Below are 27954 nucleotides of genomic sequence, written 5' to 3' on the forward strand. Positions count from 1 at the left end.
GTTTTGGAAACACTGTGACGTCGTAATAAATGTGTAATGAATTAAATGAAATGTCCTTTTGAATACAGAAACGTGCAATGAGCTAATTTATCCTTTCATGCTTTAGAAAACAAAACGTCATCGGGTCGCTCTCGTCTCCAACAGACATTGAAACACAAGAACAGTAATACTCTCCAGCCTAGAGAACATTATCTCCCTTAAATGTTGCCCGGGATCTCAACTATACAGTGTGGGGTATTGGTTGGGGATTATGCATAAGGGGATCTAACACTGGTTCATTATGAAAGATGAATTGCAACCGAGAGGTTGAGGCTGCATGTTACATATGTCACATACAGCCAGCTAATGGCAGCAGGTGCACTCTCCTTTTTAAAGGAGACAAAGTTTATCATTCCCTCCAATCGTTCAAAGAAAGTCTCTTAGAGTAGGTTTTGTTACCCACACAATCTGTACAGATGTTAGGTTTCAAGAAATGAGGACAGAATATTAATTTGCAGTTCTGTATAATATATTTATTCAGACAAGAGAAGATTGGAAACACGTCTGTTCTCGGAGTAAAATGATCTTATTGAGAAATGTGTATTTATACATGCAGAACTAGTTACAGTATGTACAATGCATGAAGTCATTGGAACAAACTTTGTCAAGATCAACTCCAACTGGTTGCCGACTCCTGCCAGATTTCCCTTGTCGGCCAACGGATTCGAACCGGCAAAACACTTACTGGCCGGCTTCTCTAACCTTGAGCCTCCTTCTGCCCCTCAGTTGGTGATTAACATGAATATTTTTCAATCTTGCAAGTGACCCCACTTTACACAGTAGTCTAATAAATCTCTTTGATGTAAAAGCCTCTCCGATTCACAAACAAATAACTTCCCAACTAATTTATCACTTACAGTTCAGTAAACATAAAGTAGTTGATGTTCTTAAATAAGATCTGTAATACTCTTTGCTTTAAAAGTCTGTATCAACTACTATCACCGGTGGTTGATTTTCCTGAATGTAAGGGATGAGTGTGTACCCCAACCCCTGTTTACTGATTGCCACGTTTCTTAGCCATAGCCTTGGCTAGTTCTGACATGAAGTCCCCGCCCCCGGGCGCTGCTAGCGGTGGTGTAGTCCTCTTGGGTGGAGGGGGCCTGTTCTCCTCACCGACGGGGTCGATTGTAACCCTGCCGAGGCAGATGGGGGTGGAGGTGGAGGCGGGGGTGCTCCAGCCCCTATATTGGACTGGCGAGGCGGAGGTGCTGGTAAGGAATCCCTGTTGGTCACAGGGCAGAAGGCAGGATCAGGTGGTGGAGGTGGTAGGGGAAAACCTGGGTCCGGTGGTGGTGGTGGTAGGAAGCTGACTGGAGGTGGAGGGGGTAACGACCCGGCACCTGGACCGAATCCAAGAGTTGGAGGTGGGGGAGGGAGGAAGTCTGGAGGTGACTCAGAGCTGTCGTCCTGGGAGAGAGATGGAGGTGGTGGAGGGAGGTTGGCCATGGATGTCTGTGATGGAGGGAAGCTGGTGGGCAGACTGGGCAGTTGTCGTGGTACAGAGGTTGCTGGTGGGCTTTTCTTGGTAGCCAGGGGCGGTGGTAGTGGGGGCAGCACTGGGTCAGGGGGTGGCGGGGGTAGGATCTTTGTAGGTAACAGGGGTGGTGGTGGAGGCGGTGCATTGCCAACCTTGGCCACAGGTTCTGCAGGGGGCTGGGGAGCATGTCCATTGGCCTGACCAGAAGCTTTGGCTGGGAGAAGAGCAGAGAGAAACAGACAAGCAATAAATAACATCTTTCATCTTATCAATACAGTCATTAATTCAAGTTTGATTTGAAGGGTTCTTGACTTTGTACACCCAGTATAGTAAAACAACGATGATCTATCCATTGATAACCTTTTTGCTCACAGCTAATCTCTACCAGCAGAAAGGGGTTTATACTAACCTTTCGTGGTGGGGGAAGGTGTTGACGGAATGGACGTTGTACCGGCAGTGCGGTTGGTCCATGCAGTGGTGATTGCAGCCTTCTTCATCGAAGTTTTGTAGTTTTCGTACAGAGACTTCCCATACTGAGAGGGACAAACACCAACCGTTACAATACTCGCAAGACCACCAAACCCTGTCTGTCTAACACCTCACCGTTTATGTCTATGCCTTAGATATACGGGCTGTTGAGCTGTCTGCGTTCACCTTTGCGATGCGTATCCCCGTCACCCAGAGATTCATGGTCCAGGCGTCATCACAGCACAGATACTTAATATACTGAGACTCTTTCTGGATCTGGGGGTGCTGAAGTTAGGGATGGGGATGGAGAGAAAGGACACATCTTTAGGGTAGCGAATCAGTGGGACAAAACGATTGCGTCACCTCCAACGCAGGTTTTTTGTATCACTACCCTGTATGAGCTTCCAATGTTTGTTTTGTTTTTTTTGGGGGGGGGGGGGGGTGATTCTAGCCATATGATCTCTGAAGTCCTCTAATGTAGATTGCATAAAAATATCAGATATCCACATTAGCAGAATTAAGGGTTACAGACTGATGACAGTGGTGAGATTTAAGATAGTGAACTCCATATTGAATGCATCACTGAAAAGCTGTTGAAGCTCCCCTTGCCGTTGTTCAAACACAGCAGTTTGTATGAGATCATTGTCTATCTGAGAGAAAATGTCTTGACTTTGCTGCAGGGCCATTACCACACACTGATTGGTATGATTCAGTGTTTTCCACTGTGAAGCAGAATGTGCCTGGTAGTGCCACTAGGGGTCACAGTCTGTTTAAAATTGTGGGCCAGTGCATTTTGTTTTGGTCTTTGTTTTGGTCTCTCAGTGTTGTAAAGCTCACCACTGGGCAGATGTAACCACTACTGTCTGGGTAATATACTGTGATTGAAACTTTGGAGTGTTGAACCCAGTAAACATGGGTTGTGTCACACTATAGTAAGATAATAGAACTGTCCAGCTTGTAGTCCCAAAAAACGAAAACGAGTTAGCATGTTCTACCTCTGGTTCCTGTGTTTACCACAGTCCTTATTTTCAGCGTTTATCGAAAAACCCTACAAAAACCGCATTCATTTCCCCATCAGCTTTGGCCAACGAGCCATGGTGGAGTTAGTCTCCACTAGTGCCTACAGAAAGATGCCATTACTATTGCTCTCTGTAACATCTGAGTCCAAATACCTAGCTCCGTTTCACTCCTTCAGGATTGCAGTATGAGCATTGATAACCCAATGCAGAGCTAGATATTAGAGACCTTTGCTAAACTTGCCCAGGTTTCCAACCTGTCTGCTGCATTGACTGAGTTCATCTTCCTTCAGCCTCACTTCTTCAACCCTCTGGCCTTGGGGGGATATATCTCAGTGAAATGTAATTCTGTCTCCTTCCCTCTCTAAGCTCTTTGGCTTTGATTCCCAACACCTCCTAGACCTAGAGAATAATGGTTGTTGCTGATTCAAGTGTTTCCAAGAGGAGGGAAGAAAAGAAAGAACAGTTTCAGATCCTTAAAAGACTATAACCACAAACCCATCCAATTCTCGTTTTTTCAAATCAGTCAGGAACTTGTGTTCTGAGAAGAAGTGCGGATCTTATTGAAAGATACAATGTGAAACCGAGCCAACTGAAGTGAGCCCACTATATTGCCTCCAAGTAAAGGGTTTTCACCAAGACAAACACTCTATTAGGACTAACGTGTTACAAACCAAATAACCATTTTTTGGGGCGACATTTACAGTGTTCCTCATGCCATTCATTTGATCTAACTCACTTGTAAATTCAATGGCCTGTAAAAAGGGGGGACTTTTCACTTCCTGAAAGTAATGAACTGTCACTACATATTGAAGTTCTCAATTCCAGCGAGACAGCTGTTGGGTTGACCACAGTACCCGTCTGTAGAGTGACATAAAAATATCCCTGAGTTATTTGCAATTATAATAAACAAAACCCTCACTGTGTGCTTATTTAATATGTACATGCATAGTACTTACACTTGCAGCATATGAGATACTGTACCTTTCCAAATAAAGCTATTCAATATTTAGACTATTACAGTAGCTCATATAGTGGAAGAGTTAAGCTCGGTTTAAAGGAGCAATCTGCAGTCCAAACAATAACAAAGAGGACACCCAGCTGCTGTTAATAGTGAAACTCTTGTGGGATGGGGCTGGAGAAAATGTAACCACTCTCAAATTTGTAAGTCGCTCTGGATAAGAGCGTCTGCTAAATTACTTAAATGTAAATGTAAATAGACAGAGCTCTGGATGCAAAGGACTGGCCATCCCAAAATTATAGTCTTAACCATTTTTTTGAGACGATGCAGTGTTTTGTTTAGAATTACAATGTTTACAAACAAAGGAGTGAAACAAGCTCGTATTCTGCGTTCCGATGGGGTACGACAGTTGAACGAAGCTAATGAGGCATCGATCAAGAATCACTGGGCATACATGATTCGTTTAAAAGTCAATACATGTACGTAGCAGTTGAAGATCATATTGGGGAAGAGAAGCACTCGTGTAGTTTCTCTCTTTATCTACCTTGCACTAACTGTGACTCTTAAGCTGTGAGATTAAAATGGGGTCGTCCTTCCAAAAAAAAAGTGCTTTCAACTGTTCACTCACCTTCAGAACAAAACAGAAATCTGTTGGGGCCTTGTATTTGTTTTTGAACTCTTTGCCATAGTACACATTTACATTGTCGAACTGGACGAAACACACCAGGTCACGAGATGTCTGTGGGGGGGGAAAAAGGTAGTCAAACTTGAATCTTGAATGACAGTATTGTGTTCGAACACTAAAGCCCAACTTCAAAATAACGTGATCACTTATTCAATGCCTTGCAACAAGAGCCGGTAGCCACTGTAGCCTTACAGTAGCACCTCAAATGTAAGGATGTCATGTACGAATGGCGTGTGTATGAATAACTGTTGCCACAAGATGAAAGATGTAAGTGAATATCGGTAGCCAGTGAGGTGCAAATACTCCAGTTGTATTTTTAGAGCGGCTTGAAGAGAATAAGGGGTTGATACGGCAAAAAGTATTAAGCACTATAACTTTGTAATCCAAGAGTAAAGAACCTCCCAGCCGTTTCATTAAGGTCTCAGTTGACATTGAGATTTTCAGACTTCTTTTTTTCTCTTACCTTTTTTGTTGTTGTTGCGGGGAAAAGGGTTACTTCTGATCACATAGCAACTGTGTATGTATGTTGGGTTAGCTGGGAGTGTACAGTGTTCTGTTCACACTAAACTGAGGCTGACTAGGCCATATATTCAGTGGATGTGTTTTCTTTATCTGGGTTGTAGCCCAAGATGTCCCTTTTTGACCTCTGAACTTTGATCTGCTGACCTTGCTCTTCCCTTTGGGTACATAATAAATTCCAGAGGCCCGCAGCAGGAAGAGGCGCTGTTTCCACGACTTCTTGCCATCCTCCCTGAGATAGAGCACCCCCTCTAAGTCAGGCACGATGATGGAGGTCCCACAGAAGTTCTCCTGTGTGGGGAGGAGGCAGGAAGGGAGCAAGAAGTCACAGAAGGGTCACATCATTGGAAACTGCCACTCAACATGAAGTCTCAATTTTTTTTCAATGGTCTAGTCTACGTGGTGGTGTTTGTGTTATTTACCTCCACGAGTAACTCCTTGTCTCTGTCTTTCATGTCTTTGATAGTTTTCTTGTCCTTCTTCCACAGATAAAAGTTCTGTCGTGAGAAAAATATTAGCGTTACCATGCCTGTTAAAATATACATTTTACAACAACAACAACATCACGCATGGTACTTCAACCTTTATCTTAACTGATAAGTGAAGAGTTTAGATAGCAATAGTAGCCATGCTATTCAAGAGGGATGTAAGTGAAATTATATTTTCTTATATTCACAAGGATTTACACGGTAATCATGTTTCCACGGAAGAATATACGCACTTAATAATTGTAAGAATACACAATGTAGTATTTTGGAAATGAGACAGTCCCTCACACATTTTTCCATACACTTCAGGCCTGCATATGATACGACAGCCTCTCACTGCCAACAGCCAAAACGCATTAATGCATTACAAAGGGCTCTGTTGGAACAATAAACATTGTTTCAACATTATTAAATTGCCATATTAAATTGCCATGTCATTCCCTGGCGGACATTTTGTTTGATGCATCAATGTGATGATGACATAAAAGGGTCTGTCTGTTTTGAAAGGATATCTCATGATTGAGCAAACACTTGAAAGTAACCAGGGTTGAAATAATGGAGAGATTGATTTGCAAAAACAGAGAGGCCAAGAAAAATGTTCTGCTGAGTATTGAGCTGCCGGGATATCATGACCAGACCACCTCACTCTATTTGAAATCGGGGCAGTCGGCAAAACCTTTTTCAATTCTTCTTACGGAACAGGCATTTCTGATGATAACTATGCGGGATGTGTATTTGTTCTATGTTTACTCAGCACAAATGATACCCTTAGAAAGGGATTGCAGTTCGAAAAAGCAAGGTGAAAAACTCACCTGAGGGTTTTTGAAGACTTCATATTTGTCTGGTCTCTCTTGGAAGAGAACTTTGTTTTCACTGTCCCTTGTCCATGCAGACAGTGGGTCTACTAGGTTCTCGTGATCTTCAAAACCCCTTTCTGTCAATACGAAGGCACACAGAGCTCACACAATAACCTGTCATTCATCTATTATAATGTGTTATTATGTTAGTCCTTAGAAAATAATATATCAGGGGTCAGTCAAATAATGATAAGATGGAGCCTTTGGCCTACCAACATGTCCTCCTTTTTACATTTACTTATGTTGTCTGAGATTATTGATAGTTTGATCAATATCATTATTGCAACACCTTTTTTTCCACAGAAAAATATGCTGTAGAATATAATGGTGACCCTAACCCTGATAAAACGTCACACACAGCTATGAAAATGTACATTCTTCACTGCACACATTCATTTAGTTTTGTAAGGTACTGTTATTTTTCTAAACAATTCTAGCATATCACCAAATATAGTTTACGAGACCAATGTATCGAGCACATGGACACATGGTTTGAAGTAGATTTCACTAACATTCAATTCTCCATTTTACAGTTCTACGCAGAATGGTATTGCGCTTAAAATGGGCCCAATAAAAGACAAGTCACTCATTTGCTTACAGATTTAAAGTGGCATTACAACACATTAAGAGAACTATTAAGAGAACGTTCTGCTTCTTCCCACCACATTGCCCACCCACACTCTGGTGTTTCATCATCATGTCTGGGAGTTTCACTGTGGTTTCACCATGTTTCTCAATGACAGGCTACTAGTACTAATTAAAACAGAGACAGGCTTTAAGCATTAGCCAATCGCTTTCAGGGCTGTAGTCTGTGGCCAGGCCTATTACTGCCATTAAATGGCTGGTGAGGGTGTGGAGTCCCATAGGGGGTGGTTACTAGTTAAAATCCCATTGAACGACATTACTGTATCATCGTGGTATGTTGCAGTGCAGGATGCTGTGTATGGTGAACACATGGATGTCTCACGGAAATAAAAAATATGATTTATTTAACCAGGTAGGCCAGTTGAGAACAAGTTCTCATTTACACCTGCGACCTGGCCAAGATAAAGCAAAGCAGTGCGACACAAACAACAACACAGAGTTACACATGGAATAAACAAACATACAGTCAATAACACAATAGAGAAAGTCTATGCACGGTGTGTGCAAATGAGGTAGGATGAGGAGGGTGAGGGATTAAATAGGCCATAGTGGCAAATTATTACAGTATGGCAAATTAAACACTGGGGTGATAGGTGTGCAGAAGATGAGTGTGCAAGTAGTGGTACTGTGGTGCAAATTAGCAAAATAAATAACAATATGGTGATAAGGTAGTTGGATGGGCTATTTACAGATTGGCTATGTACAGGTGCAGTGATCTGTGAACTGCTCTGACAGCTGGTGGTTAAAGTTAGTGAGGGAGACATGAGTCTCCAGCTTCAGTGATTTTTGCAGTTCGTTCCAGTCATTGGCAGCAGAGAACTGGAAGGAAAGGCGGCCGAAGGATGAATTGGCTTTGTGGGTGACCAGTGAAATATACATATGGGTGGGTGCTGCTATGGTGACCAGTAAGCTGAGATAAGGCGGGGCTTTACCAAGCAACAACTTATAGATGACCTGGAGCCAGTGGGTTTAGCGATGGATATGAAGCGAGGGCCAGACAATCCGCGGCAGCTTTCCAATCTTTGGGGATCTCAGACGATACGAAAGAGATGTTGAACAAGCTAGTAATAGGGGTTGCAACCATTTCGGTCGATAATTTTAGGAAGAGAGGGTCCAGATTGTCTTGCCCTGCTGATTTGTACAGGTCCAGATTTTGCAGCTCTTTCAGAACATCAGCTATCTGATTAAGTAAATGGCACTTTAAGAGGGTAGACTTCAGCTTTAATTTTACAATGCCAACGGAGGTAAGCTATAAGTGTACATCTGACAATTTTCCAGAACATTTGCACCTGGTAACATGTACAGTAAAACATTATGTTCACAAGGAGGTTTTAGGACCCAGATCAAAATCTATTTAATTTCCAATCGATCAGATATGTTTTGAGGTTTTTTAGAAGCAGACGTACTGTATGCCTTGAAACAAAAATAAGTTTTGTTGCGAGTGACGCGTATCTGTGTCATAGACAGGAATGTAGCATTGAGCATAGAGTCATATCAGCAGTACTTCTGGTTTGTTCAAGAGTAAAAGATAAACACCCTGTCATGGAATATAGTCTTAAGAGCTAACAGTCCAAAATGTCATGTGGGTGAGGTGGCCGACATTGGTCTTCAAATAGCCCTCATGACAAAAAATAAACCAAGTGTTGACAAATGGGAAGTTCCTTTTTCCAGTCATTTCCATTGGGGTTTAGAATACATGCAAATGCACCACTGTACTCAAATTGCACTAACAGGAATTCAAAGATTATCATGAAGTCAAGTTGTGATCCGCCTTTATAGAATATGGGCAATGGTTTGAAGGTTTGTCTTGACTCTCCATAAACTGACTGCAATTAGAGGAATGAGCTTAGTGTTATAGGAAACCAGAAAGGATTACAGATTATCAGAAATGTATTACATCAGGTAAATCATGATTTGCATGTTTTTCTCCAGAGCAAACCAAAGACATGGTAATGAGCTGACTGAACAAACATGTTGCCTATAAAGTCCAACAGTTGCTGAGGTAGAGAGATGGAGGATTGAGGTCATGAGGACTATATTTCCGCAAAACAGGGAGGATGACTGACCGTGCCCAATGCAGGAAATGAAACCCACCTGCCTGGTGTGTGTGTGTGTGTGTGTGTGTGTGTGTGTGTGTGTGTGTGTGTGTGTGTGTGTGTGTGTGTGTGTGTGTGTGTGTGTGTGTGTGTGTGGGGTGGGTTACATCAACGCCTCATTGTGTGTTCACCACAGCAAGGCTGTCATCGTGCCAATGAAAACACAGTCCATCATCTGGACCTGAATAAAATCCCACCTGGTATATCACCCTCTGTATGTGTGGTATAGAGTGAGCGCATTGAAACCACAGAACAGTATATATTGTGTGTGCGTGCCTGCGTGGGTCTGTGTGTGTTTGGCGAGAGGATCAGGCTCACCAAGCTGCAGCTCGGGGTTGGTCTCTGACAGGCTCCAGTCCACGTTGCAGTCACAGTGGGTCTTCTCAAACAGGTTGTCCAGAACATCCCTCACTGTCTGTCTCTCATCCACCATCAGTGTCTTGGAGCTACCGTCATGCATCACCACTTTCACCACCAGCTGCATAGAGATACGAGACATTTACAGAGATGAGCATTTAAATGTTGGCGGCATTGGAAAGTATGTATTGTGTACTAAATCTGAGTAATACTTGTAATGACAGTAGGACACTGTTCAGGTTGTCGTTTCATGGTTTATTTATGTGTTACAGAACGAGATGTGAGCTTTTCATTAATCATGACTCACGACACCTGGTGTGTCCTATTCATGACAGCTCATAACAAATGACTTCTCACTTGCATGATAAAGCTGTAGAGTACATGGGTAATGTATGGATAAAACAGTTGATAGCTTCATATTCCTCTCCATATAGCTTCATAATTCTTTCATGAACGCTTATGCAGAGCTCATTCCATGAGTCATTTCATAGGCTTTAATGTATATGACAGCATCATAGCCCAGAGTGTGTTTCCAGTATGATGTTGATGAGAAAACAGTACAGGTGTGGGGGGGGGGATAATACAGGGGAATAATACAGATGTCTTGAGTCCAGCTGACCGTTGTATAACAGTCCTCAAAGAGCTAGCCGCTACAGCTAGCATTGGCGCTTGCTGAGCAGTCTCAGGGGAGCATTGAATGATCATTAGCCTCTATGGAGCTATGGTGGTCGTGGTCTTGCTATCGCCCCATAAATAAAGCCCAAAATAGACTGGAATTAAGCTCACACATCCTGGCTCATGTGGCCTTGAACTTCCTGTCGTCTGGCAACAGATCCCGACTTAGGAAGCAGAGAAGCTTCGCAGACCATCCAGAGGTCAGCCAAGTTGTGTCATGAAAATGTGTCTTTTCGAAGACGATAGCGTCGTAGAGGATTTGTCGTTTTAGATCAGGTTTTTCCACCCCATCTCCTACGAAGAATAATGGATGGATGTGCACCATATGGTTAAGTAGTGTGTGTAATGGATCACTTATAGAACTAGGTGTCTTCAAACAAGTGGATTCTCAAATGAAATGTGCTCATTCTGGAACCTTGGCTTTAACCTTTAGAACACGTAAAGGAAAAGGCCTCATTGGCGTTTGACCACAGAGAACGACACTGCAGACCACTGAGAAATGAAACGCCTCTCTGCTCAGGACAGGTGTTTCTATGAAACCGGCCAGAGACCGCAGAAAGTCTGTTTCCTGAACCTTCATTCGTGTCATTTTATATTACCATTAGGCACATAGGCCGACATGACTGCAATGTTACCTAATCTAGTTACCTTACACTCTGCTTCAGGCATTTACAAAAAAATTGCATTGCATTGAACTTTTATTTTGACATGGAGTCAGGATGAGACCAAGGTCTCTTTTACAGATGAGCCCTGTAATTACAAGCATATACACATCAATACAATATGAAAACAAAACAGAGATGCAATACACAGTCATGGAAAACAAGCACATTCTTCATTAAAAAGGTCCTCAATCAGCTGTCTGAAATGCCCTAGATGCACCAATTCACCCAATTTTAGAAAGTTTTGGAGATTATTCCACAAGTAAGCTGATTTACCTAACTCTGTAGACACTGAAGGAATTTCCAGAGTTAGCCATCCCTGAGACCGGTATGGTAATGCGTATGTTTAAAGCAGACGTTTTTTAAAAATAGCTTTATATAAGAAAAGAGAGAAATGCATCAACCTACGAGACTTCAGAGGGCCAACCTACTTTCCGATACAGAATGCAGTGATGTGCACTGAGCCTATTGGCCGTAATAAAGCGCAATGTGCTGTGATAAACTACAGTACATACATCCAATGGTTTCAATGTATTGCTAGCTGCATTCATTTTTAGATGGTGTCGTCATAGTCTGGGACCGGCAGGAATGTTGACTGAGTGGTCTGCTTTCTGTTATTTAGTGAGAGGCATGACCTATATCTAAATAGAAGCTCATTTTTATTCTCCGCTTTTTAACTAACTTATATATGCCATTTCGTCAGTCCAGATGCACAGATATTTATAGTCTTCGGAAAGTATTCACACCCCATATTTTGTTGTGTTATAAAGTTTTTGTCAACAATCAACACACAATACTAATATACTGTATCTTGTTTACGTAAGTATTCAACCCTCTGTTAATCAATACATGTTAGAATCATCTTCTGCAGCGATTACAGCTGTGAATCTTTCTGGGTAATTCTCTAAGAGCTTTCCACAACTGGATTGTGCAACATTTGCCCACTTTTCTTTTTAAAATTCTTCAAGCTCTGTCATATTGGTTGTTGATAACCATTTCCAGGTCTTGTCATAGATTTTCAAGCCGATTTAAGTCAAAACTGTAACTCGGCCACTCAGGGACATTCACTGTCTTCTTGGTAAGCTACTCCAGAGTAGAGTTAGGCTTTTTTTGTTATTATCTTTCTGAAAGGTGAATTAATCTCCAAGTGTCTAATGGAAAGCTTACTGAACCACGTTTTCCTCTTGGATTCTGACTGTGATTAACTCTATTCTGTTTATTTTGTATCCTGAAAACATTCCGTAACAATTACAAGCATACCCATAACATGATGCAGCCACCACTATGCTTGGAATATGTAGAGTGGTACTCAGTAATGTGATTTGCCCCAAAAATAACACTTTGTATTCGGGGCAAAAAGTTAATTGGTTTGCCACATATTTTGCAGTATTACTTTAGTGCCTTGTTGCAAACAGGATGCAAGTTTTGGAATATTTTATTTCTGTATAGGCTTCCTTCTTTTCGCTTTGTCACTTAGTTTAGTATTATGGTGTAACTACAATGTTGTTGATCCATCCTCAGTTTTCTGCTATGACAGACTCATGGTGAAATCCCTGAGCGGATTCCTTCCTCTCCGGCAACTGAGTTAGGAAGAAGGCTTGTGTCTTTGTAATGACTAGGGGTATTGATACACCATCCAAAGTGTAATTAATAACTTCACCATGCTCAAAGGTATATTCAATGTCTGTTTTTTTAGCATCTACCAATAAATGTCCTTCTTTGCGAGACATTGGTAAACGTCCCTGTTCTTTGTGGTTGAATCTGTGTTTGAAATTCACTGCTTGAGTGAGGGACCTTACAGATAATTGTATGTGAAGTTTACAGAGATGAGGTAGTCATTGATAGAGAAAAATATGGTTGAAATGACTAATTATGTATACATTCCAATCAGAAACTGACTGGTACGGTACATGTGAGTTTTCCCTCTTGCCCCCTTTCCCAATTGTATATAATGTAGTCAGGAGTTAGTAACAATAGGTCTGTTCCTTAGTTCATTCAGTTGTACAAATCTCCAGGTGGTGGGAACGGGCCATCTCCAAATGGTCGGGAATGTTGATTTATGCTGACTGGCCTTGACTTCGTGCTGATAACGCGGAGGCTTGAAAGTTAGAGGGGCCCTCTGTTTGTGAAACGGAACGTTTGGAAAACGCTGACGTCATTTTCAGTTTATAACCTGTGGAAATGTGTGTAAGCATTCAGTACTCTCTGGAATTAAACGCTCTTTACCTGGCTTTTAAGACTGGTCTCGATCTACTTCATGCATAATTAATGAACTTACACCTCATGAATGAATAGAAACGAGTGTGAAATTGGTTTTGGCAATTAAAGCATAGAGTAATTTAGAATTTCTCTATCAGTCATAAAAACATATTTTAAACCCTATTATTGCACACAGAGTGAGTCCATGCAACGTATACTTGTTAAGCTATTTTTTTTACTACTGAACATATTTATGCTTGCCATAACAAAAGGGTTGGATACTTCTTGACTCAAGACCTTTCAGATTTTCAGTTTTTATTCATTTGTAAAAATTCTGAAAAAAATAATTCCATTGTGACATTATGGGGTATTGTGTTTAGGCCAGTGACCAAAAATCTCAATTTAATCAAATTTTAATTCAGGTTGTAATACAACAAAATGTGTAAAAAAGTCAAGGGGTGTGAATACTTTCTGAAGGCACTGTATGAGCAAGGACACAATCAATGTTGGCACCATCCAATATTCTTATGCATAAATCATCATCAAACACCATTTTAAGTGTTTTGGAAAATATAATATACTTGGTTTTACCTGCATTAAGTACCAATTTCAGTTCAACAAAGCCTTTCTGCAATGGAATAAAGGCAGATTGTAGCTCTGAAAGAGCCTGGTCAACTGTGGGGCAATAGCATACACAACTGTGTCATCTGCATACAGGTGTATGTTCAAATTTCTTGCAGATAGACCAATATTGTTTTTATAGACAGTAAAAAGTACAGGACCTAAAATCGACCCCTGTGGGATACCTTTCGTATTATCAAGGAAACTTGACTTAACACCATCAGAGAATACACATTGTGTCCTTTCTGTCAGGTAGTTTTTAAACCAATTAAATGATGCCTGATCCAGGCCAACTTCAGACCGTCTTTGAATTAGTAGAAAGTGGTCAACGGTATCAAACACTTTTGACAGATCAATGAAGAGGGCAGCACAGAGTTTCCAGAGTTTCCTACAATTTACCACATAATTTAAAACCAGTGATTCAGCAGAGATGGTGCTATGATTTGACCTTAAACCAGATTGATAAGCACTTAGAATTAATTTCTTAGCTAGGGATGACATAAACGGAAAGTTGATAGGCAAGACCGTTTAGAGATCGGGCAATAAATATGTAGGTCGGAGGGGTCACCAGCTTTGTGGAGAGGAAGCACATGGGCAACCTTCCAAACCCTGGAGTTAGCACCAGAGATAATCGTCAGGTTAAAAGTATGTGTCAATGATTCCGCAATCAGGGGAACATAAAGCTGCAACAAGAAAGGATCAAGCAGATCAGCCCCAGTGCATTTTAATTTAAAAAAAGTATCAAGCAATGCGTCTAGTTGAAATGAAAACAAAGATTGACTAGAAGTTGACAGATCTTCCATTGAGTAAACTAGAGGCTGGGAGACGGAAGAACAGTTTAACTGTTTTCCAAAATTAAGAGAGATCACCAGCAGTCTAAGATAGAACTTAGAGTGTAGCTTGATTTTATCTTTCTAAATTGAAGAAGTGCATCTATTTTGCAATTGCCTGAAAAGCTGCCAATCCGCTACTGAGTGACAATGTTTGACATGTTCCAATGTCATGTTATGATGCTGTTATGACAGCTCATTACGTCTATTATATGATATTAATTATGGTTTATTTTCAAAAGCATTATTGCGGTGAATCTGAGTAAAATTGTAGATTTCACAAACCAAGCTATTTTCTCTCTTGCTAGCAGTAGTGCCTGAAAGGCCACATGTGTCAGTAATTTAGCAGACGGCTGCTTTGAAGATGTGGAAGTGTCCACAAATCACACAAAGAAGGAAACCATTTTGTCCTATGTAAGGCAGACATCAATTATCAGGATGAATGGAAACAGAAAAGAGAATGATCATTCAGCTTGACTGCTGTTCAGGGTTTTCTTTCCTTCTCCCCGAAATGCCTCTTTTGCTTGGTGGACAATGTATTGGATTTTGTATAGTGTTTCGTCCTCTGTCATGCTACTTACCTTTTTGACTTTGGCCTCTTTCAGCTTCTCCAATGCCAGTTTGATTTTGTCTGCTTTCATTTGTGCCTCTATTTCTTCCTGAAGGAAAATCAATGATTGTTTTTTAAGTAAGTGACATAGAGCACAGTAGGTTTATAATTAAGCAATAAGGCCCGAGGGGATGTGGTATATGGCTAATATACCAGGGCTAAGGGCTGTTCTTAGGCACAACGCGGAGTGGTATATTGGCCTTTTATCACAAACCCCCGAGGTGTCTTATTGCTATTATAAACTGGTTACCAATGAAATTAGAGTAGTAAAAATAAATGTTTTGTCATACACGTGGTATGCGGTCTGACATACCACGGCTGTCAGCCAATCAGCATTCAGGGCTCAAACAAACCAGATTATAACAACAAATCCTTGCTACTGTATATAATGTACATTAGTCATATGTTACGTAGCATAGGTTATGAAAAACGGATGATGCTGGATGGCTATTGAATGAGGTCAGATAATGATGGACCCAGAGCCATATACTGGATACATACATCTCCATGCAGTATATGTCTCTGAATGGACCAATAGCAAAGCAGGAGCTGAGTGATGATGGACAGTATTATGGGTAGTGTTATGTGTGACTGTGATGGATACCTGGTGTTTTTCACCTCCGTCGGCGGCAGTCAGAAGGACTGTTAAATGAATCAAATCTCTCACACTAACCCCTCTATCAATCCTGTTACTCTTTCCTCCCTATCTATGTGTGTGTTTGGTCCATTGCAGACAGAATCCCTGCTTTTCCCTCTGAGGTATTGTAATAGATGCCCCAGTGGCATGGGCCAGGAAACAATCTCACTATGACTTCACTGTGAGAAGGTGGTAAATACAATACCATCCTTCCCTGACTTCAAGTACATGTATAGCTTCATTATACATTATACAGGCCCTCTATCTTGCAAGTATCTGTTTCAAGCACCTAATGTAAACAATGAGTTTGTGTTGATCTAAATTCCAATTTCCAATTCCTTTGTTGTAGTCACACTAGAAAAGAGTGTCTGCTAGAGTAAAGTGAAAAAAATGTGGATATAATCAAATGAGTCTGTGCCGTCTCTGTCAGGATGAGATGTGGCTGACAGGCTTTAGAACGATGGTAGAGTGTAGCTTGTTCACTTCCTCTGTGCTCAGCTAAAGGCCTTTAGTGCTGGCCTAGGTGTCGAACCTTAGCTGACTCACCATGGAGAGCTTAGCATGCTGTGGAAGTGTAGGTGGCGAGAGAATTGGTGCGGGGGAGTCAGCTAGTGGGGCGCTAAAGGTGTTGGGGCCTCTCTCAGGTGAGGTGGGGGTGGAGAGTGAAGACTCTGGGTAGAAGCTGAGCCCATGCGAAGCGGGAGGTAGGTCCGGGTGCGGCGCTTCAGCCTCTTTCTGCCCTCCTAGCTCCGCCGCCAGCTTCTCCTCTGTATCATTGAGGTCGGCCATCAAATCGGCCATTAGTGCGTCCAAGTCATTTTCCTCCAATTCATTCAGGGATTCGACTGTGTAGAAAAGAGGGGAAAGAAAATGAAGCTCAAGCTACGGTATAATAACAAAGGACATTTTGACCTTGCTATGACACAAGCTCCAGACAAATACTGCTTGTTTTTCACTGAGTGAAAGCCGGAGGCCTACAGCTATAATTGGTGTGTCGGCTGGATCTTAATCTCTGTCTGAAATTAGAGCCTGAACAGTAGCCAGACATATTCCAGAGGTATGATTAGTAACTCTATTTCTACCTCTCTGCGTCATTGGTTCAATCTTAATTTCTGGTAATTTTCTAGGTAATTGATGTCATTCTTCCCCAAGAAAAGTGACCCACTGGAGAAATAATAGGCGTCATACTGTACCAAAGTTAGAAAAGGCCGACGTTGGCCTCTGGGATTTTTAAACTGATATCTGAGACATTTGAACACTATATTTTTAACACTGGCAGTGTTTGGTAGGGCCATAATTAGGCTTGTGATTTACCGTTCATATCAGCAAAGCCCATGGAGAAGTTATTTTCTTTGCTTGAGCTAGAAGGTGGCTCTGGGGGCAGCGTTTCAACCCCAAGACTCTGCAGGGAAAAACGAAGAGCAAAGGAGTTTAACAATAAACCAAAGACAACAACTCCAGTCCCCATGTAGCTATCTGGATGTCTAAATCCATTGTCTTGCATAGAGAACAGTTGAAGGACTAATGTCAAATTCATGAAATCAAATGAGAAATGACGTTCAATATTAGGTATCTCAGGCAACATGGAGTTTTGATAGAAAACACAAAGTGAGTGTGAAAGTATCAAGTGATCATACATGTCTTCAAACAGTTATGCTAATGTCCACCCTGCTTATGAGTTTAACATTTTACCCCCTTTCTTAAAGGACAGTGTGGCTGTGTTTTTAAAAAGAAACGGTGGTTCTCTCGCTGTTTCGCGGCTGCCTGGCAGTCTGAAGTGTCTTGTTGATCGTTGATCGTGTGCTTTAGTGTTACTGTCCTGTTTCTCATAAGCAGTGCTTTATTTACCCGTGGTTTCGGTCCAAATAGACAGGGAACAATCCGAAACATCGCTACTGTGACATATGCATCCTTACAGGAAGATGGGGTCCATAATACTGACCATATTGTATTGCAGATCTGTGTGTATGAATAATGTATACATGTTTTTCTTGCGGGTTTGCATAATAGTCAGCAGCAGCTGGCATTTGGGGGATCACCTTGAAGAAATGAAGAGAGATGAATGCTATCTTCCCTGGTGAGCGAAAGCACAACAGTCATGACTACTGTCAGTTTGAAACTTAGGGACATGTATTGTGTACGGTATATTAGGTTGTGTGAGGTCCTTTGGGGATTTTATCTGGACATGTCTATCCTGTGTGACTGCTGGCATCCGTTGTGAAGATGTTTTAAACATGCGGCATGACAAACGTTACAATTCACTGGCATTTCTAACATTTATAAGAATGTATAAACATTTGTAAGTATTTATAAAGGCTTATTCAGGGTAGTTGTTAATACAGTGTTTCCAAAGGGTGAGTTACAAATGCCCAAGGCATTGCTGTTGTGTGTGGACTGAACTCACCTGTGTGAGGAGATCCATCTCCCCCAACAAGTCACTAAACATAGCGTCTATGTCGTCCATCTGTTGAAGACAAGTCAAGGGATGAGCGAGGAAGGACCTAGAACCTATCACATTGGCAATAGGTAAAGTCGTAGATTGAGACCGATACATTACATCTCAGCACAAGAAAGCTATTTCCAACCGGAGAATGTTAGGAATGAGTTTGAGATTATATTTAAGATTGTCATGCGCAAACATACTGTGTCACCTTTGAAGGAGTGCACATTAACTTCAACACACACACATCGCATTTCTCCATTTCTGTGTTGAACCGCCAACTGTAGGAGATCAATGCACTATAGAATGTTTTCATTCAGAATATGTAGCCAAGGGCCAAATGTTCTTGCTCAACCTCCCCAACAGAGACTCCAGGAAGTAAAGCATGGTATGTATAACTCCAGGCATTCCTTCCTTGTCAAGACATGCAGTGCCTTTCAAAACTCCTTTTTGGGTACAACAAATTATGAAAGATAGTTCATTACTTGTTTTTTACGTTGTTTGGTTGATAATCCAATAATGTGGAATTTATAGAAAGTCAATCAATCAGATACTGGAATTCACTTCCTGGTTAGGGCAAACAAAAAAAAACAAAAAAAACGTTCAAACAGACCTTCCCCTTGCCCAGAAATGTTACACCTACTGTATATCACTGATAGAGTATGTACAGTACGTTGATATCTTAGATTAGGGCTGTTGCTTTTATGCATTTGAAATGCAGACAGTGATATCTTCCCCTTCGATACTTTTAAAATGATCTCATCCTTTGTCATTGCCTTGATTACATTCAAGACCAACTTTTAGTTTCTTAAACTCAGGAAAATAATGTGGATGATATGGTAAATTAAGTTAAAATAGTATAATTTTGCTATGCCCGGTAAATTAAATTAACTGAGGGTAAAGGTTGAATGAGTAAGTTCTCCAACAAAATATTACTCAATCACGATGCCATCGTTTTTTTACCTTTATTTAACCATGCAAGTCAGTTAAGAACAAATGGTTATTTTCAATGACGGCCTGTTCAGGGTTTGTAACTTGTCAGCTTGGGGATTTGAACTTACAACCTTTCGGTTACTAGTCCAACACTCTAACCACTAGGCTACCCTGCCTCCCCTGAATTAGTTGCTTATCAAATTACTCATCAAGAAGGAAAATCCAGACCCACTTTTAACAGACATGATCAGATCCTCAGTTGTCTGACTCCCATGGTACTATTTACATTTACATTTAAGTCATTTAGCAGACGCTCTTATCCAGAGCGACTTACAAATTGGTGCATTCACCTTATGACATCCAGTGGAACAGTAGTGCATAAATCTTTTAAGGGGGGGGGGGGTAAGAGGGATTACTTTATCCTATCCTAGGTATTCCTTAAAGAGGTGGGGTTTCAGGTGTCTCCGGAAGGTGGTGATTGACTCCGCTGTCCTGGCGTCGTGAGGGAGTTTGTTCCACCATTGGGGGGCCAGAGCATTGTTGTCATGAGTGTGTAGGCTTAATTTATCATGGGGCCACCTACTTTCAACATCACGAGAAGCAATCCATTTTTATTGACTTAAGTCAACGTAAAAATGGATTGGGAGCCATATCGAGAGCTACCGTAGTCATGATGTACATTATGCTGTCTCTTTCTCACACACAATATGTTAAGCCCCATTATCTGTAGTAGAACAAATGTTACGGTGTGCCGGACTGTGCAGTCAAAACACAAATCGTGTTTTTCTATCGTAGAATATGGCTAATTTAGTAGTGATGTAGGATTGGTGAGTTGTATAGGATATGTCATTAAATATACTCGTGTGTAATTCACATACAATTCATGTCAAATCCATACTTCATATCAAAACAAACCATTGAAAATAAAATGTTTTGTCAAGATGTAATCTACGACCAACTAGACTGGCATTCGACGAACGTTAACTTCTCAAGGAAAAATGTGATTCACTGCTTCATGCAGGCATCATTATATACAGTAACGTTAGTCATATCAAGTTTCTCTAAAACTATTTTAACCCATAACAGATTGAGCACTTGTTTGTACAGATAACACCTGTGTGTGTGGGTACGTGTGTTGCTCCCCCACCCTTGCTAGAATGTCCGGTGTGTCCCAAAACAGAGGGAAGTGGTTACAGGGCAACTTCCTCTTGCTTCTCGTGATGTTGAAAGTATTTGTGAAGGTTGCAGGAGATGGTAACATGCAATGTCTTTTGCAAGCGCTGCAACTTTATACGCCTGATGTATTTGGTCCTCTCTAAATATCCCATGAGGTTAACATGATCATATCTTTTCAGTTTAACACTCAGAACACATGACTCTTATTTCACTCAAAATCAGATTATGGGCGAACAGTTGAAAATCCTATATTCAGTATTAAATGTGAGCAAATTCACGACAATACAGCCAAATGTAAACAAAGTTCCTTCTGCCCTCAGATGTAGCCAGCCTGGTCTCATAGACGTAATATAGTAAACATAAATCCGGGACACTAAAATTAGTAAGACATGTTACATTTGGTATGGTTACGTAAGGTTGATGTTGGCTAACACTTCCCCTAACCCTAACCTTAACCTTTTTAGCTAACCCTTCACCTAACCTTAACGCCTTTAGTGATTCCCTAACCCTAACCTTAACCCTTTAACCCAACTCCTCAACTTAACCCTAACTCCTAACCCCTAGCCTAGCTAACGTTAGCCAGCTAGCTAAAGTTAGCCACCTGTTCGTAACAATATCGTAAATATTGCAAATTCATGACATGTTGTATATTTAGAAATGCTTAACACATAATACACTTTTAGCTATCCCCTTCCCCTAACCCTAACCTTAACCCTTTAACCAAACTCCTAAACTTAACCCTAACCCCTAACCCTAACCCCAGCCTAGCTAATGTTAGCCAACTAGCTAACATTAGCCACCTAGCTAGAACTCATAACATATCATACATTTGCAAATTCGTAACATATAGTACTTTATGCAAAATCGTAACATATAGTATATTTTCAAATACACAACACATAATATGGTTTGTAATTTGTAATATATCATAGGAAATGGGTGATGGACATCCACTAATTATTACATACCATACATATATTACGAATTACAAACCGTATTATGTGTTACTAAATGGAGTTCCCTCGGATTTACGTACAGAATAATACGAAATGCTCTGAGACCAGGTTGCAGCCCAGTAGCAGGGGTGTGTGTGGTTACAACTGTTTAAGACAGCAGATGAAACAAGGAGAAAATTAGACAGAGCATCCTTTCTTACTAGGTTTCCCCCACTTCTATGCTCTGTAGTTGTTTTCCACTCTGCATTGGGTTTCTGTTTTGCTTTGTGTTATGTGAACCCCAGAATATCATACAATAGCCATCTCTTGGTGATTTCTGGAAATGTCAGCAATCTACAAAACATACAAACGCATTGTGTAGCTGATGTCAGTTTCCATTTGTGCTTGGACGGCACAGGAGGAAAGAATTAGTGTATCGGTCATTTAGATCCAGCCAGCTGTGTTTAAAAGCATCATTTTGAAGAGGATACTAAAGTGCACAGTGCCAAATCTCAACACTGCCTCTCTGAAGTGACTGAAAAATCACTAAGGGGTTGACTTTTCAGCAAACGGTTAGAACAGGGAAAGGGAAAAGGATACCTAGTCAGTTGCACAACTGAATGCATTCAACTGAAATGTCTTCTGCATTTAACCTGAACCCCTCTAAATCATAGTGGTAACTAACACCCTTAGCTTGAATGAGAGGCCAGTGTCAGCAGCTAGAGAATGGGTGAAACGTGACCTAACAACACCTACAACTATCTTTATGACATATCATATCATATCTTATATATTATTTTGCTTCAACCCCAGGAAGGTCTGATGGAGATCCTTCATAAATCCAAATTCCACCTCGCCAGAGAGGACGGATTGAGAGAAGCCAGGTACAATACTCAATCCGTCGGCTCTGGTTAGTGGTTATATTCCACCCTGAGCAAACATGGTAGAAGATATTCAACAGAAATCCGTTGGCAGCAGTGACCTAGTTTATGTTCAAGACTCTATTATCTGATTGGTGCAATAACCTATTGCTGTCAAGATAATCTGTGACCCCACCCCTCTACATAGAAGCCCAGAAAGCCATGTTACTGGAAGATGCGTGTCAAACCTCATAGCTTCATTTTGCTCATGACCTCCACCCATGTCAAGACATGGGCTTGAACACAGGATGTAGACAAACAAACAACTATTAAAAACAAACAGTTGAGTTGTAAGCTGCCAAAGTGACGTCAGCAAAACCACTAACATCTATCTTAGTTGTGAGTTAACACCCATCGTCCTGCTACATGAAATGTTGAGCAAGACAGACACAGCATTTGTTACAATGACAGTTTGTGTAAACACAAAACTACTAGGTCATTCAACCATCGCATCAACTTGAACTGAGCTGCAATTCAAACTGTGTGTATGAGGAAGCCATTTTTCTTGAAATGTAGTGTGATCTTATCGACATGGAGGTTTGTAGACTCAGACGAAGAGTGCATGCGTTCTCAGGGGCGTCATCCATCCCAAAAATCTGAAGGTGCACGAAGTACGTGAAGATAGCTCGGGGTGGTTTGACAGTCCGGAAGTTGGAGAATTTTGCATTTTTCAAACACTCGAACGGCTTATTCCTGCAATTCTATGTTGAAAAAAATCTTTTTTTTTGTGCATATCTAAGCAATGTCTCTTCAGCTGTCTGTATCCTCCTGACTGGTGTTTTTTTTTTAAGAAACAAAATATGCTTCTCTATATCTCTGCTACAATCTAGATCAAAGGAATGTGAGTCTTATTCAGTACATTTCATTTTTGCTTGCTTTTCTAAAGGTTGGGAGATTGAGAACCAATCAGGGCTAGCGAAAGCCAACTCCATATAATTGCTAGGTGGTTCGTAGTATTACAGATAAACTGTAATACTGTCTTTTTACTTTAAACAGGACAAATCTGAAGGAGCACATGCCCCAGTGCCCACAGGCATGACATCTCTGTCAGTTTACTTCTTCTGTTCAGCGATCATCAACAAAAAAAGTACAGGAAAGAAACATCTTGTGTTTTAGGCCAAATATACAGAAGGTCTGCAGTGAGAATAGAAGTGCTTCATGTTTGGCATTGAGGCGACCAGCATGACCAAAGCTGTGTATGTTTTCACAGTGTCAAGGCAGTGGGATAATGTGTTCCGAACCTTGACCTGTTTTCCATGTCAATTGGACATGGTTGCCAGAGGCAGACCAACTCAAGCCATTGCAGGGCCTCTGGGTAGGTATAGTGAATTATGATGAATTTCACATTTTATCGACAGCACAAAAGTAGAGATTTTGTTCTCAATTCCTTTTGGTATAATTTTCTCTAACTTGTTTGTGTTGCTTTTTTCCTTATCAAAATACTGAGCAGACTTGAAGCTTGTTGTAACAGCCGTTGGTGGAAGAAGGTGAGGACCAAAGCGCAGCACGTGTTCATCCTTTTATTAATGGAACTGAACACTGATTAACAAAACAACAAAAGAGAACAACCGACACAGCTCCGTCAGGTGCAAAACACACTAAACAGAAAATAACTACCCACAAACACCAGATGGGAACAGGCTACCTAAGTATGGTTCTCAATCAGAGACAACGATAGGCAGCTGCCTCTGATTGGGAACCATACCAGGCCAAACACAGAAATACAAAACATAGAACACAACATAGAATGCCCACCCCAACTCACGCCCTGACACAGTGCCTTCAGAATGTATTCACACCCATTGACTTTTTTTTCTCCACATTTTGTTTCCACATTTTGTTTGAGCAGTGAATTTCAAACAAAGAGCAGGAAGGTTTTCCAATGCCTCGCAAAGAAGGGAATCTATTGGTGGATGGGTAAACATTTTAAAAGCAGATATTGAATATCCCTTTGAACATTGAGAAGTTACTAATTACACTTTGGAGGCCAATGGTGACATTCAAACAGTTCCAGAGTTTAATGGCTGTGATAGGAGAAAACTGAGGATGGATCAACAACATTGCAGTTACTCCACAATACTAACCTAAATGACAATGAAAAGAAGGAAGCCTGTACAGAATACTTGTACATAGGGTTCAACCAAAATTTGACCCTTCACTTTATCCTATAACTTCCAAAAGACACACATACATATGCTGAGTTGAATGCAACCAACACATTTCTATCACTAGCAAACACATTCATGGGTGGTAATTACAACATTCACTGACAGGCACTCTGGGATCTATGCAGATATTTACCTACATTAGCATATATCGCAGTGTGCCTTTAGAGTGAAAGTTGGAAATACCACCCATGACTGTGTTTGTTATTGATAGAGATTAATTCATTCCATTCACTTGCATGGTTAGTCTTTATCTTCAAAAAAAAAATCCCACCTCTTTACATTGTTGTGTTACAAAGAGGGATTAACATGTCTTGATTTAAATTGTTGGTAATGAGCTCCACCAAATAGTCTGTAATGTCGAAGTGGAACAAAAATTCAAACGTTAGTAAAAAATATATATGAAACTAAAAACACTAATATATCTTGATTATGTAAGTATTCAACCCCCTGAGTCGATACATGTTAGAATCAACTTTCACAGCGATAACAGCTGTGAGTCTTTCTAGGTCAATTATTTGCACATCTGGATTGTACAATTGTACAATACGTTATAATTGTACAATTCTTCAAGCTCTGTCGAGTTGGTTGTTGATCATTGCTACAAAGACATTTTCAAGTCTTGCCATAGATTTTCAAGCCGATTTAAGTCAAAACTGTAACTAGGCCACTCAGGAACATTCAATGTTGTCTTGGTGAGCAACTCCAGTGTACAGTCGTGGCCAAAAGTTTTGAGAATGTCACAAATATTCATTTCCACAAAGTTTGCTGCTTCAGTGTCTTTAGATATGTTTTGTCAGATGTTACTATGGAATACTGAAGTATAATTACAAGCATTTCATAAGTGTCAAAGGCTTTGAAAAAAGTAAATATTTGCAGTGTTGAACCTTCTTTTTCAAGACCTCTGCAATCCGCCCTGGCATGCTGCCAATTAACTTCTGGGCCACATCCTGACTGATGGCAGCCCATTCTTGCATAATCAATGCTTGGAGTTTGTCAGAATTTGTGTGTTTTTGCTTGTCCACCCGCCTCTTGAGGATTGACCACAAGTTCTCAATGGGATTAAGGTCTGGGGAGTTTCCTGGCCATGGACCCAAAATATCGATGTTTTGTTTCCCGAGCCACTTAGTTTCACTTTTGCCTTATGACAAGGTGCTCCATCATGCTGGAGGCATTGTTCGTCACCAAACTGTTCCTGGATGGTTGGGAGAAGTTGCTCTCGGAGGATGTGTTAGTACCATTTTTTATTCATGGCTGTGTTCTCAGGCAAAATTGTGAGTGAGCCCACTTCCTTGGCTGAGAAGCAACCCCACACATGAATGGTCTCAGGATGCTTTACTATTGGCATGACACAGGACTGATGGTAGCGCTCACATTGTCTTCTCCGGAGCAAGCTTTTTTCCAGATGCCCCAAACATTCAGAAAGGGGACTCATCAGAGAAAATGACTTTACCCCAGTCCTCAGCAGTCCAATCCCTGTACCTTTTGCAGAATATCAATCTGTCCCTGATGTTTTCCTGGAGAGAAGTGGCTCTCTGCTCACTCCTTCCCTTTCTCAATATCTCTCTCAAAGTATTGAGAGAGATATTTCGCAAGTGATTTGCTTCTCTCTGTAATAGTGTCTGCATTCATTGGTTGTCATCTCAGCAGGAAGTTCAGCTGCCAGGAGCCAACTTTCTGAACACCAATAGGGAGAAAATAACTACTCTACTGGCCTTCCTGGTGGAATTAGAGGCTAACCAAGTTCTTCTAGCCTGGCTCCTGAGTCATACATCAGACTATATTTAGTTCATGGTCAACCCTAGTTGGAGAGATAAAACACACAAGAACTGGCACGATCCAGAATGGCTCATAGGAGAAGATCTCCTGTTTCTGTAGCATGAGGCAGCTTGATGTACAAGTAGACCCCCTGGACAAGACGCTAGTCTATCGCAGGGCCTTAACCCCAATCTCTCTCCTTAATGCTGAGTGCCAAGCAGAGACGCATCGGGTCCCATTTTATGACTCTGGTATGACTCGGCTGGAGATTGAACTCCCATCCTTCCAATCTCAGGGCAGACACTCTAAACACACTCTGCCGTGGAAACGGTGTATTAGTGTGGGGAACGTTTTCCTGGCACACGTTAGGTCCCTTGATACAAATTGAGCAATGTTTGAACGCCACACCTTGTAGAATCCATGCCTCGAAGAATTCAGGCTGTTGTGTAGGAAAAGGGGGGTCCGATCCAATACTAGATGGGTGTACCTAATAAACTGTCCACTCTCTGCAACTCTGCCCTCTTTTAATCTGATATCAATACTATGTATCACTCAGGAAAACTTGACAACACAGACATACGTAATCTGACATGTCTATGGAAAGTACATGATGGGTGTACCTAAAAAACTGTCCACTCTGCAATTCTGCCCTCTTTTAATCTGATATCAATGCTATGTATCACTCAGGAAAACTTGATAACACAGACATACGTAATCTGACATGTCTATGGAAAGTACATGATGGGTGTACCTAATAAACTGGCCACTCTGCAATTCTGCCCTCTTTTAATCTGATATCAATGCTATGTATCACTCAGGAAAACTTGACAACACAGACATACGTAATCTGACATGTCTATGGAAAGTACATGGTTTTCACATTGATGGTATCTGACATTTAGATAAAGACAAAAATAATTTGCTTAAGCATGATGTAGAGAAAATAACGAACATGATTGACATTGACAAATGAGGAGATGATCCTATTGTTAGTAGAGGTACTCTTTCAGTACTTACTGTGAACGCAAGCAGCATTGGAAGACAATGGTTAGTTATATAGTTTCTTCAGTGGATCGAGTGGATCCCAACAATAACAGAAATGGAACTCACCTTTGATACCTGTGTAATCCTTTTTCACGTATCGATAGAATAATAACAGGTTATCGGACGTCAATTATGTCTAGTTTTCTCTCTAATAATACTGAACAAACACCACAACTCATGAAGGGTTGGGTGTGTGGAGTTGGACTGAATCTGACTCAACAACTGTTACTTTAGTTTCCTGGTCTATGCGGAAGTTCAGGTCTAGACCTGTCAGTGCATTCCATCCAGAGCAGAGCTGAACACTTTTACAACACTGAGCTCTGGGCAGTGCCAAAGTTCGCATATCCACTTGCTTAACTGTAAAGTAATGGTGAGTATGTACATTACTGATAGGTGTGATTTAGCATTAAAAGTTAGAGAATAGTCTCTTTTATTTTTCGTGTAGTGCAGATCTAAATTTGAAAACAATGCGTGTCAATGAGACACTTGAGGTTCATTAATGTTGATACTGGGAAAGGAGTGTCTGGAGAGGGAAATAGAAAGAGAGAAGGTAGAAGCATTGCAGCGATTGTTGAGGTGTTTAGGTTCAGAAATCATTTTCTCCTTTGAAAGTGATTAACAGATGAGTGGGTGTATGCTATGACATGTAAACCTTAGGGTTTATAATGAGGAGTTGCCTTTGGCTCAATTTGACCAGAATTCTATATTACATGGTGCCAACGTAGCCAAATGATGTAGAAC

At 41.0% G+C, this 27954-nt stretch overlaps 1 protein-coding gene across 1 annotated transcript; it reads right to left on the reverse strand.

The window, feature by feature from the left end:
* Positions 1-490: 490 nt before the first annotated feature.
* On the reverse strand, positions 491-27448 carry apbb1ip (amyloid beta (A4) precursor protein-binding, family B, member 1 interacting protein). The gene is given in 14 exon segments (XM_029661264.2): positions 491-1140; positions 1143-1730; positions 1926-2049; positions 2171-2269; positions 4590-4700; positions 5313-5456; positions 5588-5662; positions 6466-6587; positions 9570-9729; positions 15177-15254; positions 16389-16687; positions 17157-17244; positions 18247-18306; positions 27280-27448. Coding segments are annotated over 13 exon segments (2055 nt in total). The 5' UTR covers positions 27280-27448; the 3' UTR covers positions 491-1033.
* Positions 27449-27954: the final 506 nt, after the last annotated feature.

The sequence above is a fragment of the Oncorhynchus nerka genome, linkage group LG6 (assembly GCF_034236695.1).
Source record: "Oncorhynchus nerka isolate Pitt River linkage group LG6, Oner_Uvic_2.0, whole genome shotgun sequence".
NCBI classification, from domain to species: Eukaryota; Metazoa; Chordata; class Actinopteri; order Salmoniformes; family Salmonidae; genus Oncorhynchus; species Oncorhynchus nerka.